The sequence below is a fragment of the Pan troglodytes genome, chromosome 11, assembly GCF_028858775.2.
Source record: "Pan troglodytes isolate AG18354 chromosome 11, NHGRI_mPanTro3-v2.0_pri, whole genome shotgun sequence".
Lineage (NCBI taxonomy): Eukaryota > Metazoa > Chordata > Mammalia > Primates > Hominidae > Pan > Pan troglodytes.
This window is the reverse complement of record NC_072409.2, coordinates 61,173,462-61,190,436: the sequence shown is the minus strand read 5'-3', so window position 1 is coordinate 61,190,436 and position 16,975 is coordinate 61,173,462. Positions and strand designations below refer to the sequence as shown.

At 39.1% G+C, this 16,975-nt stretch overlaps 1 protein-coding gene and 1 long non-coding RNA gene across 28 annotated transcripts in view; one reads left to right on the top strand and one right to left on the bottom strand.

Annotated features, from left to right (window-relative positions):
• TRPM3 (transient receptor potential cation channel subfamily M member 3) overlaps positions 1 to 16,975 on the top strand; it is a 901,150-nt gene that overhangs the window by 747,946 nt on the left and 136,229 nt on the right. For all 27 annotated transcript variants that reach the window (XM_054658878.2, XM_054658880.2, XM_009456711.5 and 24 more), the window contains one exon: positions 357 to 429. In XM_054658878.2, coding sequence (XP_054514853.1) covers positions 357 to 429 — 73 coding nt within the window. The remainder of the gene's footprint in view (positions 1 to 356; positions 430 to 16,975) is intronic.
• LOC107976675 (uncharacterized) lies at positions 5,775 to 16,936 on the bottom strand. Its single transcript, XR_001720785.4, has 4 exons — positions 12,077 to 16,936; positions 10,644 to 10,735; positions 9,063 to 9,161; positions 5,775 to 5,948 (listed from the first exon to the last, which is right to left on the bottom strand). It is a non-coding gene; the product is annotated as an uncharacterized LOC107976675 (long non-coding RNA).

The following is a 16,975-nucleotide window of genomic DNA, read 5'->3' as shown; positions in this document are numbered from 1 at the left end:
TATTAATCATCACCTAATGACCTCCCAAAGACCCACTTCCTAAAGCTATCACATTGGTGAGTAGGTTTCAACATATGCACTTTGGGGGAACACGACCATTAGACCATAGTGGGGTGTATATGGTTATGACCAAAACAGTGCAACTATAAGTGGTCTGTGTTTGGAAACTACTGAGGCATCTCCCTCTTAATAAATTGCAGAGCTCTCTCATCGGATTCTTGTTATGTGTGCTTACCCTGTGGCTAAGAATCTACTTTGTAGATATAGAGATAGTCTCTGCTCAGATGTGGTCTCATTGATTTAATTTCTCTTGGGGGAAAATGCTTTGCTAATGATCACCTTGTCTCAAATTGCAGATTACGGTATTTCGGATGGGATCAGAAGGACACCAGGACATTGATTTGGCTATCCTGACAGCTTTACTCAAAGGTAAAAGAGTTTCTGTGTCCAGAGAGTGTGAAAATAATTTAAACGAATTAATACAGTGACCTTATGTCTCCTAATAATAGATATAATACCAAATGATACTATGACACAATAAATTATTGATAACATAGGGGTATCTCCTGTAAGACAGTTACTGCTATTAAATTCTCCTAGAATAGATATTATAGTGTGACTCAATTTTATAAGATTTAAATATACTACAGTTTAGTTATGTCCATTGAATTATAAACGTACATAAAGAAAAAGGCTGACATAATATGTAAGATGCAATGTTATCTGAGGTTATTTAATAGTAATTTTTACCCTATCTACTTTCAAAAACCATTTGATATGGCATATGTGTGAGTATATGTGTGTGTGATATATATACACACAATAATAAATACCTTAACACACACAATAGTATATTAAAATGGAAAATAAAAAACCACTGAGAAGAAGGAGAAGGAAAAAAATTATGGTACTGTACTTGTTATAATAGAGCATTAAATTTAAGCTTCCTGGAAGTCAAGGCAAAAATGGTAATACTCCGCATTGTAACTTGTTTTGAAAGTGGGTATTTGTCCTATTCTCTAGTCCCAATACTACAAAGTCCTCATCTATCTGTCCTCATCCTTGGAGCCATATGAAGAGCAGTTTCCTTTAGGTTCTGTGGATTAAATCCAATCCTTCCTGTGCTTTACTAAGTACATTACACTTGACTAATAATTTGCAGTGTTAAACAGAAGGAAGTTTCTCCTGTTCGGTGCTGAAATTCAAACTAGAACTATAAGACAAAACAAAACCACAGACTTGTTGAATGTGGTTCTGAGTTAGAAATGTCTCCTACATTCTCTCTTAGCCCCATAGTTTGTTTGCCTGCTGTAGCGTCATGGTTGGTCACTACCTGTTTGTCATCTCCCTAGATAGGGCAGAGAATATGTCTCGTTCATTACTACCTTCTTAACACCTCACACAATCCTTAACACATGGCAACATTCAATCAAGTTTTGTTTAATAAATGAAGGGACAAGTGGACTACTCAATGATTCAGTGATAGATTCAGCATTCCAAAATGAAAACTCAGAATACCAACTATTTCATTCATTTTCCAGTGTATCTACTCTTCTTCTACTATTAATATTCTCTTGAGGACCCATCATGTGCTACCATGCTCAACTCTTTACAAATACTGTAAACGTTATTTATTTCAACAACCAAATGATATAGGAGCTATTTTTAATTCCCATTTTACAGATGGAGTAAGTTGAGCTACAGGAAGTTAAGTAATTCGCTAAAGGTTAAAATGCTAATTAGTAAGCTTGGCCTTAGGTCCAAGTATGTCTAACTCTTCACTATACCATGTGACCCCTCTGACAATACTAATTTGTCAGTTCTCTTCACCCACTCTCCAAGTGTATATATGCACATTCATTCAAAATCCTGATTGCGACTTAGAAGTTTTGCAATCCCATGAATCATATCATGTGTCCAGCTTGAGAACCGCTGCTCTAAAGCATTTTATCCCAATGAACTAAGAAATACAAAGGCTTTGCAGAAGAATCACGGGACCAGGGACCAGGCATGAACTGAACCACAAAGCATACTGCAGGCCCCACTCTCCCCTTATCAGAGACAAAAATAAAAATTTGAGGCAAGTTACCCTATATTTGCCATTCTCAAATAAAGATATTTTAAAGTAATAATGTCAGTAACTGACATTTATTGAGAACTTACTATGTGCCAAACACTGTGTTGGATGCATTCCATGTATACATTTGTTTATTCTTTACAATAGTTCAATTACCAAATTTTACAGGCTCTATTTTATAAATAAGGAAATTGGGGCATAGAGCAATTCAGTAACATGCTCAAGATAAGTTGACCATTAAATGGTAGAGACAGTCTGACCCCATAGCCCTCACTTATGTATGGAGATACAAAAAGCATCCCTTTCCCACTGATAAGAAATGAAGCACCACATTTACAACCCCGAACAAAACTCACAGCAAATGGGGAAGTGATCCAATTATTGATAAAAACATATTGGCCATTATAATATCTTCTACTGAAAATACTTTCTTCCTCTCTCATGAATTTGTGAGAATTTAAGTTGTGATTCACTTTCAGCTCAGTCTTAGAATTTATTCATTGCATTATAGAATAGTTGTTTTCCAACATTTTTGAGTATGACATACCATATGAAATACATTTTATATTATAACCAAATAGTTACACATATGTATTTGGAAAATTGAAATTAATGTAGATGAAATAATATTTACATTGACAATATGCAATTGCAATATTCAATGAAATTGGGTATTTTCTATTCAATCTATTCTTTTCTTTTAAATGCTGATTATATCCCACTAAATTGATTTCACAACCTACTAATGAGTCATAACCTGCAGTTTAAAAAAACACTGCCACAGAAGATTAAAGAAAATTATGATTGCTCTAAGAAATTAACATTTCTAATCACCATCATGAACATTATCTATGCAGCAGTTGATGCTAATGGGAATTTATGCCATTAAAAGATTATGATGTGTCAACTCTATTTTGTGAAGGCTTTGAAATGCTCTCAGATGCTGACCCATTTGATTTGTAAAGGCTATCAAGCACAGTACTTTTGCTGGCTTCTTCGGAGGCCAAGAGCCTACTTATATTGGTTTCAAACTCTTAAGTTTATTAAATTATTCTTCCTACTTTTTTTGAATTATGCGTGGGCATGTAACATGGTTTAACACCAAATTGTTACATTTAGTTTGCAATTACCTAATGCATGTAGAAACTTTGTGCAATCCAGTTTTTATTCTGCGGAATCTGAGAAATTTCTGAGAGAACCAGAAGTTAGGAAGAGGAGAAAGCCAGGAAACGACCCATTGGTCCCTAGATCCAGAGGCCACAAGAAAGGACAGGAAACCAGGTGACCATGGGGAAAAGATTTCTTTGCTGCTCCTTGTTTCTGATCCTGTTGGGTTTGATTTTTCCTTGGGATCTGCATATTCTGTATTAGAGGATACTATTTATATTATACAGACTTATCCAGTGTCTGTCCAAAAATGAAGAAAGAGAGAGACAAAAAGAATGTTGTTACAGGCCGAGCTCATGCCTGTAACAGCAACACTTTGGGAGGTTGAGGCGGGAGTAGCACTTGAGCCCAAGAGGTCATGACTGCAGTGAGTCACGATTGCACCACTGCACCCCAGCCTAGGCAACAGTGCAAGACTGTCTCCAAAAAAAGGAAAAGAAAGAAAAAGAAGAAGAAAGAATGTTGTTTCAGTCAGAGATGTAAGAGGCTCACAGTTTCTTCAGCTGATGACCTCGAGTAGCTTTTGAGAATGGGCAATGTCACATTTGTCCTTCTCATGACGGGACCACTCCACAAGGTCGGTGGTCTCAGGCCAGAGACTGGGCACTCTCCTCCTGCATTAGCCTTCCACTGCCCCTGCCACACACACCAGGATATTCAGTTAACTTTGAATTTTCAGATAAACAACAAATAATTTTTGAACATAAGTATGTCCCCAAGTGGGGACTTATCATACTTATAAGTGTGTCTTACTTGAGACACACTTATACTAAAAAAAAAAAAAAAATTGTTTTATTATTTGCCTGAAATTCAAACCTCACTAGGAGTCCTGTATCTTTATTTGCTAAAACAAGCTACCTTATTTTAGGGGTGGAAAGGGGGCGATCCCTTTTCCATCTTAAGGGTCATAGCTGACACTTCTGTAACAAAGGTATATTAACAAGAGAAAAGCATAACAAATATGTTTGATCTTATTTTTATGTGACATTCCAGCCTTCAGAATGAAGATCTGAAGATACACAGAAAACTTTTCATTTTTATGCTTAGGCTCAGTGAAGTATGAACAGCTCTGTAGAAATATGATTACACAGAAAGAGTCTGATGGAATGCTAACACACTGAGAGGGGAAACCCAGCAAGGCCTGTCTTATCAGATGCTTCTTGGCCTCTCTGTGCAGCATTCCTGCTGATGCAGGACAAGCAAGCCCCAAGGTGGGACTTAGGCCATGAGGGTTCTTGGCTTTGCCCAGGAAAGAATTCAAGGATGAGCCAGCTTTACTGAAGGAGTGTTACAGCTCTGGCACCGTTACAGCTCTGTTACTGCTCCTGCAGAGTGGGGCTACCCAATAGGCAGTGTGCTTAGATTAGCAGCTCAGGACAGTTTTGCAGTCATATTTATACCAACTCTTAATTATATGTAGATTAAGGGGTGGTTTATGCAGAAGTTGCTAGGAAAAGAGTGGTAACTTTTGCATCATTGGGTCATTGCCTTAGAAAGGGGTGGTAACTCCTGGGTGTTGCCATGGCAATGGTAAGCCGACATGGCACACTGGAGGGCGTGTCTTATGGAAAGCTGCTTCCACCCTGGCCCTATTTTAGCTAGTTCTCACTTTGGTCCAGTGTCCGAGCCCTGCCTCTGGAGTCAAGTCCCGCCTCCTACCTTACTTGCTTCCAGGTGTGAGATAGATCTCTTCTGGAATAAGGGTATTAATTTTGTTATGGCCAGCTATGACACAGAAGGACAGGAGAAGTGGGTGGGGGGTGGGATTAGTGTAATAGCTTTAGGCTTTATGACTGGCTTTGGGAAAATGGGGTTCTGGTCTCTATGACCTGCCTTGGGGAAGACGGTTTCCAGTTTCCATGGCTTGCCTTGGGGGAGAATGAAAGGTGAGAGACAGGAGGGCAGGTGAAGATCAAAGAGAAACTTCGCTTCTGAGTCTGCTTCTGGGACCTTCAGTTTAGCCTTAAGGCAAGTTTGGCCTATCAATCATTTTTCTGAGCCCCAACATCATTTCTATTTCTGGACCTCAGATACCTCAAGAGTGAGATTCTTTGAGAAGAATAACTCAAGAATTTAGGGAGGTCCGCTAACCCCTCTGTCCACCTGCTCCTCTCAGCTGGCCCTGCCTTAATCACAACAACCAGAGAAAACTTCCAAGAGAGGAGCCCAAAGTTAACTTAATAAACTCTGGTGTTTATCAATCTGCTCTCTCAGCAGCCCCATGTTGTCAGCATCCCTCATACATCAGCATAAACCTCTTCCTCCAGGCTCCAAAACCGCAGAAAATATCTATTCACAGCAAATGAAGTTATTGTAAGTGGTCTCTGGACCCTTTCTGTGAATAAAATTACCCCCACCATTCATCTATTCTCATAGGCCTTGGATTCAATATAAAGTCAGATCACATGACTGTATAGTTTCATTCGTACATGTGCACTGAAGAGTAATATGTGATGATCACTGTCCTCCATAAATGAGAAATTTGTGTTCTTTGGGTTTAATCTTCACTGGTAAATAAGTCCATCTGAGGCACAGGGACAAAGTAACCTTTATTGCTTGCTTTCTTTTCTGGAAAGCATTTCAAAAGAGCTAAAAGAGAGTGCCAAAACAATATGTTTCTCCTCATAAATGTCAAGGTCATCAAAAACAAGGGAAGCCTGAGAAATTGTCACAGCAGGAACAATGTGGTTTCTTGAATGGGTTCCTGGAGCAGAAAATAAAGGGTATTAAGTTAAAAACTAAGAAAATGTGAATAAAGTATGGGCTTTAGGCTTTTTAAAAAATGTTAAGAGATAAATAAGAATGATATCACATATTATTAATCTGAGCAGGAGACATATTGTAATCAAAAACCTCCACAATTCTTTCATGTCAAAAAGACAAAAAAGGAGATAGCAATCTTTGGAATTAATTTTAAAGGTCAAACACATATATATATTCAAAGGACTATGACAGGCAAAGGTAATATCTATACAAAGTATCTATAGAAATCACATAGCTATGAATAATAGCTGATCACTGTTGGTCTTAGAAATGACCAGAAATATCACTGGGGTATTTAAGCAAGAGATATATGAATGTGAAACTAAAAAAACTGTATGAAATCAAATTTTCATATGAACTCATACAATTATTTCAGAGATAATTATATAGTTCCTATCATTTTATTTTACGTGTTTCTGATCTTCAGACAAAATTAATGCTATCAATAATTAACCAACTACTTAATTACTTATAGATACATGGAGAATAACTTCTAATATATCCATTTGTAAATTTGTTCAAATTATAAAATAATTTAAAAATAACATGGGCCTGGCACAGTGTCTCACACCGTAATCCCAGCACTTTGGGAGGCCGAGTGGATCACCTGAGGTCAGGAGTTCAAGACCAGCCTGGCCAACATGGCCAAACCTCACCTCTACTAAAAATACAAAAATAAGTGGAGCATGGCAGTGCGTGACTGTAGTCCCAGCTACTTGGGAGGCTGAGGCAGGAGAATCACTTGAACCTGGGAGGTGGAGGTTGCACTGAGCCGAGATCATGCCATTGCACTCCAGATCGGGTGACAAGAGCTAAACTCTGTCTCAAAAAATAATAATAATAAAAATAAAAATGAAATGAAATTGAAATTGAAATGCAAAAAGAATAGCCAGTATGTTTTATATGACTTTAGAAAAGTTTTAGGAAAGCATACTGTTGATTAGACTACATAACACAAAATAATGAGAATCTCTATGTTCTGACCCATCTTCCATTACAATTGTACAATTGTATCTTTAGGGGAAAAAAGAAAACCTAAACTTAAAGGTAGATAAATTTTTTTAAAATTTCATATATATGCTGGGTGCAATGGCTCAGGCATGTAATCCCAGCACTTTGAGAGGCCAAGACAGGAGGACTGCTTGAGCCTGGGAGTTCAAGATTAGCCTGGGCAACATCGTGAGACCTTGTCTCTAAAAAAAAAAAAAAAAAATAGCCTGAATAGTGGCATATGCATGTAGTCCCAGCTACTTGGGAGTTTGAGGTGAGATGATTGCTTGAGCCCAGGAGGTCAAGGCTGCAGTAAGCCATGATTGCACCATTGCACTCCAGGCTGGGCAACAGAGCAAGACCCTATCTCTCTCTCAAAAAAAATTATATATATAATGTTTTGAAATGACTTCTGAATGCATGTCTCCCAACTCTATTAACTAGAAAATGCAGAGTTACTATCACCAACCTTCACTAACATCAATAAGCAATTGTCCTTGCTGCCTAACTCATCTCATTTTAAAAAATAACTTAAATCCTAGTTAACTTAGTAAATCCTAGTTAACTAGTAACTTAGTAAAACCTAGTTAAATCCTAGTTAACTTAGTAAAACTTTGGCATATGTTTTGAAGTAGTTTATGTCCAATAATTCCATGCATCAGGTAGCTCTCATAAACAACTAACTTATCCCAGAGTGTTTACTGAGAAGTTACCTTGCTTAACCCCTCATGATTCATGAATGTATTTTATTGAATGTATTATGGCCTAACTTTGATAATAAAAAATATTTCTAATTATGTGTACAAGACTTGCTGCCCCTCTTTCCTGTGGGCAGACAGTTTAATATACCACATGGATGATTGCTTTCTTTTTAATGTTATTATTTTCTTAACCTTATACTGTTTATATATCCTTCATAAGGCCAATAAAAGAGACGTACTTGTTGACATTTTTATGAGATACAAAGTTACTATAACTCTTTTTTTTTTTTTTTTTTTTTTTTTTTGAGATGGAGTTTTACTCTGGTCTCCCAGGTTGGAGTGCAATGGCACGATCTTGGCTCACTGCAACCTCCATCTCCCAGGTTCAAGTGATTCTCTTGCCTCAGCCTCCCGAGTAGCTGGAATTACAGGCGCCCACCACCATGCCCAGCTAATTTTTTTGTTTTTTTTATTTTTTTTGTATTTTCAGTAGAGATGGGGTTTCACTATGTTGGCCAGGCTGGTCTTGAACTCCTGACATTGTGATCTATGTGCCTCGGCCTCCCAAAGTGCTGGGATTACAGGCGTGAGCCACTGTGCCCATCCTATGGCTCTTAAATAGTGAACAAATGAAGGTAGATGAAATTTTGTGCAAAAGCAATCTACAAAGTCAAAATGTGAGACATTTTCCATCTATTTTAGACATAAAAATGCCTAGGACATTACTGTGTGGGTTGGTAAACTGTAGGTGGATAGCAAAGTGTTTTAGTTAGGGACTAAACACACCAGGTAAGGTTTATAGTGTTGAGTCTTTCCAAAAGTATTTATTAAGCCATTCTCTGCTTTAGGCCACTTTTAGCTTCTTTGTGTCTTCTGACTTGCAGATCAAGCTTCCCCAAATGCACTTGTTTCTTGGTGGTCCATTTTACCTCTTTATTCAAATCATTAACTTTGATGTTATGAAGCAAATTGGTCATCAGAAGTTGGAGTCCAGGATGGAACCCCCAAAGCCAGTGTCTTCCATGTGCCTCTTATTACTACCTCATCCCAAAACCACCTGGAAGCCAAATATCCACTTTCCCCCTTGCTACTCCATGCATTTTACAGACTAGGAAATTGAAACCAAAGAGTCTGAAAGATACTCAAGATAGTTTGTCAAGTTAGTGGCAGAGCCAAAGCTTAAACCCATGTCTCTTCACTTCTACCACTTTTCTTTACATTGCATACATTAGGCTTTGGAAGATACAAGATTCCCTGGCTTTACAAAGCCACAGGTGCACAGGTGTTTGCACCTGTGCCTCTGGGGGATCTCGACTAATTAACAGATCTGGATGTCTACTTCCTAAAATTCTCGGCGCACTTACCAGCTGCCCAGATGACCCTAGTTGCACACACAATGTTTTAGTGAGGGAGAGTAACATCAGCAAGATGGTGGAACAGAAGTCCTCCTGGCATCACTCCCCCTACAAAAGTACAACTAGTAATTATTCAGACACGAATACCACCCTGAATGCACCAGAACTTAAGGAAGAAATGGAAAAAAAAGAAAACCAATATTTTAGTGAAGAAACTAGGATGCCCACAGTTTTTTCTAATATAATGGCAACAATAAGGGTGATCTCATACTTGTTTTATTTTTAAATTGTTAGAGCATCAGTGGAATATTGCTGAAACTGGGAATTGTTTTAGTTACAAGTAACAGAAACACAATTTGAAGAAGCTCCAGCAAAAACAAATAAAACAGATTTGTAAGTTCACGCGACCAAAGTCTAAAGATAAACTGAATTCAGGCAAAGTGGCATCCAGGGCTCAAATGATGTCATCAGAGTCTGTCCTGTATCTCTTGGACACTAATCTGTACATAGGTTAGACAGAGCGATCATGAGCAGTACCAGACTCATACCCAGCTAACTGAGAAAACCCCAATCAGAAGGAAACATCTTTCCTGATAACTGCAACAGAAAGGTCCCGGGAGTACTTGAATTTGCTCATCTTGGATCCATGCCCATCCCTGAATTCGTCACTGTGGCAGGGGAATTGAGAGAATCCCTATGACTGTGGAATGAGAGATGGGGTTAGCTGTATTCATGTCAGGGTTTTTGGTTCCCAAAGAAAACAGAGGTTCTAAAACCAGGAGAGGGGGAAAGAAAGGATGCTGATAAGACTAAAAGCAACTAAAAGAAATACACATCTCTACAATTATATTAAAAGGAGTACTTTTGGGAGGCCGAGGCAGGCAGATCATTTGAGGTCAGGAGTTCAAGACCAGCCTGGCCAACATGGTGAAACCCTGTCTCTACTTAAAAAAAAAAAAAAAAAAAAATTAGCTGGACATGGTGGCACATGCCTGTAATCCCAGCTACTGGGGAGGCTGAGGCAGGAGAAACGCTTGAAGTGGGTAACGGAGGATGCAATGAGCTGAGATCATGCCACTGCACTCCAGCCTGGGCAACAGAGTGAGACTCTGTCTCAAAAATGAATAAATAAATAAAACTACTGAGGGGCAAAGTATGTCAAATTTGCCTCAAATGCAAGCACCTATAAATCTATGTTCCAGGAACACATTCTTCATTCAGCAGATAAAAACTGGAACTAGGTCAAGTGAATACTAATCAGGGTTCAGACATTCTCTCAAGTCATACTCATAAAGTTTACTTCAAGTAAACCTAAATATATCACTTATTACCTACCATTACTTACCATATAATGTTTATTTATTATAATAATCACTGTTACCTTTTTTAATTTTAATGGTTTTGTACTTCATTATTTTTGACAAGAATTTGTGAAGAGATTACATTTTTAACACTTTTTTTCCAAGACCAAAGTCTATTCCTTATTTTAAAAATGATTCCATAAGGGTCAGGTTGCTCCAGGCTTTCCCCACTAGGCTCCTCTCAGCCCAGCTCCCACTCCTACCCACAGTCCCTGCATGTTGTACTTACCACAGTGAGCCAGTGAGATGATGGCCATATTCAAAGCATCCCTACTCCCTGATTGCAAATTGTTTGACCTCATTGAGCCACAGTCTCCCCATCTATAAGATAGAAATAATAATAATAATACACAGTTGTAACAATTTTAATTGATAATGCAAGCAAAGCACTTAACAAAACATCTGGGATATCTATTTAATAGATGATGGCCTGATTGATAATGATGACACCAAACTAGAAATAAGGACCACACCTGTTTTACTTACCACAGTGTACTCATATACACAGTGCCTGGCATAGAGTCGGAATTCAGTGTATATTTGTAACTTCTGAATGGATGATCAACAGGTTTTGGCTCAGATTAGATGTCCTTAAATCCTAATTCTTTACTGGCTGTAGCCAGTAAACCAAGTTATCTAACCTCTGTGTGCCTCAATTCCCTTCCATGTGAAAAGGGAAATCAATTAAACCTCTCCCATATGGTTTGATATAAGGGACACATGACATGGTTATTGCTAGCTCTTTAAGGGCGGACACTCTACTCTGCCTTCTTTATGGTAAATACTTAGCACATAATCGTTTTATACTCTTTCCCTTCTGAAATGGGTTTTAAAAATTCCTAGGGCATTAGGATATCCCCCATATTCAAAATCCATCAAAACTGTAAAATGCCAAATTTGAAAGGACTCATAAATTTGAAAAAAACAAAAACAGCAGAAAACCTCTAGCATACATGTGAGAATCCAGAACAGACCACTGAAAGGAATTTAATCTAGAAAGTGGTTAAGCACATGCTAAGCTACCTTAAAATAAAATTAATTTTCTTGCAGGTTTATTTTCATGGAAATCCAAACAGATCTCAGTCCAATAACAGACTAAAGTAGATAACAATTTTAGACATATTTGTTTGTCTCTAACAGGAGAATTCAATAAAAGAACTTAAGTCCCTTAATTCCTTTTATTTGTACAGTGCTTTATAATTCACAGAGCATGTTTATACAAGTTTTATCATTAATTTTGACAACCCTGCGGAATGGTTACCAGATAATTTACCTCCAAACTGGCACTTTCTTCGGCATGAAAGTTGGCAGTATTAATAATTATGCCAGAACACCTGGAATGAATCACAATGTCCAGGCAAACTGGTAGGTATGATCAAACCCCATCTTCCAACAGAAATTTCCAGAGAAATTTCACCTGTGACTTTCGCAGTATCATACTATCTCACACCCCACCACCACCACCACTCCTTCTCCCATTAGTCACCTCCCCTTAAGAGTTAAACAGGCTGGCACAGTGGCTCACACCTGTAATCTTAGCACTTTGGGAGGCCAAAGCAGGAAGATAGCTTGAGCCAAGCATTTTGAGACCAGCCTGGGAAACATAGTGATATGCCATGTCTACAAAAATTTTTTTAAATATCCAGGCATAGTGGTGCATACCTGTAGTCCCAGCTACTCAGGAGGCTGAAGTGAAAGGATCGCTTGAGCCCAAGAGGTTGAGCCCACAGTGATCACACCACCGCATTCCAGCTTGGGCAACAAAGGGAGATGCTGTCTCAAAAAAAAAAAAAAAAAGAAAGAAAGAAAGAAAAGAAAAGAAAAAGAAAAATGAAACCACCTCTTCTCTTTTCAGACAGAGTAGTTCATCCCTGTCCTCTGATATTTTGACCCCTGCCCTCAAGGTTCATCTATTCTAAGCAGGTTTGCAGGATATTTTTGCAAAGTTAGTCCTCTTCCTAAGCAGAGTTCCAATGGCATTTCACAGGAGAGAGTGGTTTCTTCAGCTTTCTTCAGCTTCTTTAATATACGTAGTAAGTGAGAGAATGGGGCCTGGACTCCCATCTCTCCTCAGAAGATGACAGCATGGTGTTCTTTGTTTCAGGGTCATAACCAGGAGAAAAGCTGTAACATGTAGACTTAAGTCCTTGCAAAGACCAAGAACACCAGGGTTCCCCAGTCTCAAGTCTTAGGACATTCCTAGAAGATTTTTCAGGATTATGACCATATCCATAATATAGTCTCACTGTGAAATCTGAAAGCTGAATAGAGTTATACGCATTTAGGGAACTGAGAGGTATCTGCTGATGTTTGAAGGAAGAACTGGAATCCAGGTCTTCAGACACCCAGGTCAATTATTTTTTCCCCTGCACCATGCAGCCAGTTCTGATGGCAGCTGTGGTCACCCCCAGCCCCTAGTTACACAGAAGCTGGGCATCCTTGTGCTCTGTGACTTTCTCGTGCCTCAGAACTGGCACAGAATCAGAGCTCATTGTGTTTAGTGATCTGCACAGTAAGCTAATTGCCATCCCAACGTTTCTGAGCTCCTCTTGGCTTGTGAGGAACTCATCACTGCCGACTTCCCAGCAGGGCTATGGAATCATACTTTTCTTTCTTGGCTTGCTTCAGGGCAATGAATCAGCTTCATTCATTAAATCAGTTGCTGCCTAGTCTGCATTACATAATCACAGAAATTGATAGCGGCACAATTCTGAAATAAGTAGCTTACATTAATAATAAAAGTATGTTCCTCCTGGCTAAGCATGAAAAAATAGATATAACAGTAAATCTAACATACAACAATAACAACTAATATAGAAGTTACTATGTTTCTAAATATTAACTACTTTAATCCTCACAAATACCACAATGGGGCAGGTACTAGCAGTATCATCCATCTAACAATTGAGGAAACTGAGGTATGGAGAGGCTAAGTATCTTGGCCAAGGTCACATGCTAGAAGTTCATGGAATCTATACGTGAACCCAGTTTGTCTGAGTCCAGAACACTTGCTCTGCATTCTGAGCATCGATGGCCATGATCGACTGTTAAGGACCACCCCCATGTTTGACATGTTTGGGACAGTCAATGATGACTAAACTTTTCTTGATGCATGAAATAATACAGACAAAGTACCAGATAAATATAGTCCACTAAACACAAGAATCTACTATCATTCTCTTCTGGACCCCTCCAAACAAGCATGACCAGTTTTATATTAAAAGGATTAGGGCAGAAACCATATTTCATGCTCACCACACTGGTTTCTCTTATTATACACTGGAAGACTAACTATCCCAGCCTCCTTTGCAGAGAAGTTGGGGCCATGTGAGTGTGCTTCAACCAATGGGATGTGATCAGAAGTGATGTGTGGCATTTCTAACATGGAAGATGAGAAGCAGATAAGAATGGAGAACAGCAGACCAGAAAACAAACCTGAATATTAAGCTGATATCCAACTGACTTACATTTTAAAATGCTCAAAAGGCCCAGAAATTGGGGCATCCAGAAACAAAAGGGGAGAGTGAAGAGAGAGAAAATATAAAGGATTTATTGTATTTTTTAAGAAGCAGACAGAATGCCATATCCTTTCCTCTACTCTGCAAAGCACACTCCAATCAAAAGGTAAATATTTATTCTCTAGTGAGAGTAAAACAGATTTTCTGGTCTAGGGGAACCAGGTACAAAGTGAGACCTGGGCCACAACACTGGAAGAGGGCCATGCAAGGGGAAGGAGATGAAATCAATTAATGCATAGTAGATGCTGAGACCTCAGCCCTCTTCCCCAACTTGGTTCCCAGTGTGCTGGCAGCTTGGTCTTTATCCTCCAGGCAAAAGACTGGAAGGAGCCTTTTCTGTAAATTTTTATCTTCCCAAGAAATAAGACCTAAAGACACTCACACAAAAGATTTCCCAGATAAGAAGCCCAACCAGTTTATCTAACCATTAAGTTCACAGTTGATCATTTCCACTTATGTTCTCGGGGGCTTCCAGTCAGCACTCTTATGCCCACTCTTAAATATGAACAGTTAACCAAGGATTGCCAAACACATAGGAAAGACCTCTAACACAGAAGAGAGAGAGAGATAAACAGCGAGATGCAGTGTGGAGCAAACAGAGCTATGTAGGGAGAAGGAAATTCACCAATACTGTCTTTAATAGCCTCAGAGAAATCAAAGAAAATGTTTTAACCATTAAAAAAAGAACAACATCCTATAAAACACTCAATTGTTTTAAGAACTAGAAAGAGTTTTGGGGGATTAAAAATAGGATAGCATTAATACAAAATTAAGGGAATAATTAAAACATAAAATTGAAATACTCTTCCAGAAAGTAGAGACAGGAAGAATAAAAGAGAGAATGGTGGATAAAAAAACAATGCAATAATTCCAGAAAATGTCCCAGAACTCCAGAACATACATTTTCAGGTTGTAAGAAACTACTGAGTGAAAATAATCCTATACCAAGTCATACTATCATAATATAGAGGAACACAGGAGCAAGAGAACAGGGGAAAAGAGAGAAAGTGAGAGCTTCTAAAGAGAAAAAGTGGGCCACATGCAAAGAACTAGGAGCTAGAATGCTTTGGACTTCCAAACAACAATGCAGAAAGCTATTATACAACTTTGCAATGCCTTAAAAATTCTGAAGACATGTATTTTCAATCTAGGCCTATATCTAATCTACTGATCACTTGTGAAGGTAAAATAAAGATATTGGCAGGCATTAGGTGCCTGGAAAAACCACTTTCTGCAGATGTTTTTCTTCAGAAACTACTGGAGGATGTGCTCTACCAAAATGAAAGAGGAAACCAAAAAATAATAAACAAATACAGAACACAAAACACAAGAAATAGGAGCTTCCACACAAAACAGAGGAGTTGGAAATTCCCTGGATAGTGAAGAAGGGAGACCCAAGGTGATAGTTCTGCCCCCAGGAGCTTAGGAGGCAAAAGCAAGAGCTGGCAGACCTTGCTAAGGCTTCTGCCTGGAACTGCCGTCATGTCACCCTGCTGCATTCTATTGGCTACAGCCAGCCACCAGGCCAGCCCAGATTCTGCATGAGAGGAGATGTCACAACAGTATGAACACTGGGAGCTACGGTTCCTTGGAAGCCATCTTCAAAGACCAACTACCAGAAAGAACCAGTCTAATCCTCTGGTTGCCTCTGTGGAAAGAGGAATGGGGCATTGAGGCTTGTAATTTTTATACCAAATCTTGCGGGAATAGATGACTCTCAACTCTGTGCATGTATAACTTTAGTAAAAATAAAGCATATATGGTCCCTGAATTTCCCAGAACTCAAAGAGACAGAATGAGTAAAAGAAAAAGGGAACAGAAGGTTGAAAATCATTAATTGCAATAATTCCAGAAAATACACCAGAACTTCAGGACATAGGTTTCCATAGACTCCTGCTCAAAAATAAAAATATGGGGAATGCAGGTATTTTTATATATCCAGCTGTGCAAATGAATTCCTTTTTGTCATAAGTAAGCAGAATAGCCCAATTGAATGGTTTTTCTTTTACTCCCTCAGTTTTATATTAGTAACATGTTTCTCAGCTTTGCATATTGTGTATAAAACAGACACACTCATGAAGTTCTCTGTTAACACGTTCATGGGACACCTGCGAAGTACTGACTGACTTTATGGCAGAGGGCACAATAAAGAGAACGCGTCTATTTGGATAGGTTGACAAAATGAAGCAAATACCCTGGTGCTTTCCAATGTTATTCATCATAAGGCCATATAATTTCAGTGGTCCTTTCTGCTTGCACATGAGAATATAGTGGCAATATTTACTGCAGAAAATCCTGGCCAAGATCACCAAGGAGACAGGGTACATATTTAATTATCTGACTTTGTGAGGTTTCTATATAGCTTTGATTCATCAAAGTATGATACCCTAGCTCTGAAAATGAAACTAAGAACAATTCTTCAGAGTGAGTGAGATCTTACACAGAAAATGCACACTCAATAGGTAAGAGGAAAAAACAAACAATGCTGAATTACCACCTCCTGCCATCCCTAGACCCAGGAAGAGGAAGAGTTCAGCTCCCACTCCAGGCAGGGTGCAATCCTCAGAAGAGAAGTGGCCTTTAGTTTCTGAGGCGCTGTCAGCCAGCCCTGACCTGTCAGGACAGGTGCTACAATTCCATCAGCAGCCTGTGTCAGGTGCCACTGGAGAATCCAGAGTGATGTCCTGTTAGACCAGGCAGCCCTGGGAGGGCGTGAGAGGTACGTTCCTAGGCCGGCGTGGTGGCTCATGCCTGTAATCCCAGCACTTTGGGAGGCTGAGGGGGGTGGATCACTTGAGGTCAGGAGTTCTAGACCAGCCTGGCCAACATGGTGAAACCCATGTCTACTAAAAATGCAAAGATTAGCCGGGGGTGGTGGTGTGCTCCTGTAATCCCAGCTACTTGGGAGACTGAGGCATGAGAATCACTTAAACCTGGGAGGCAAAGGCTGCAGTGAGCCAAGATCATGCCACTGCACTCCAGCCTAGGCAACAGAGTGAGACTCAGTCTCAAAAAAAAAAAAAAAAAAAAAAAAAAAACCACT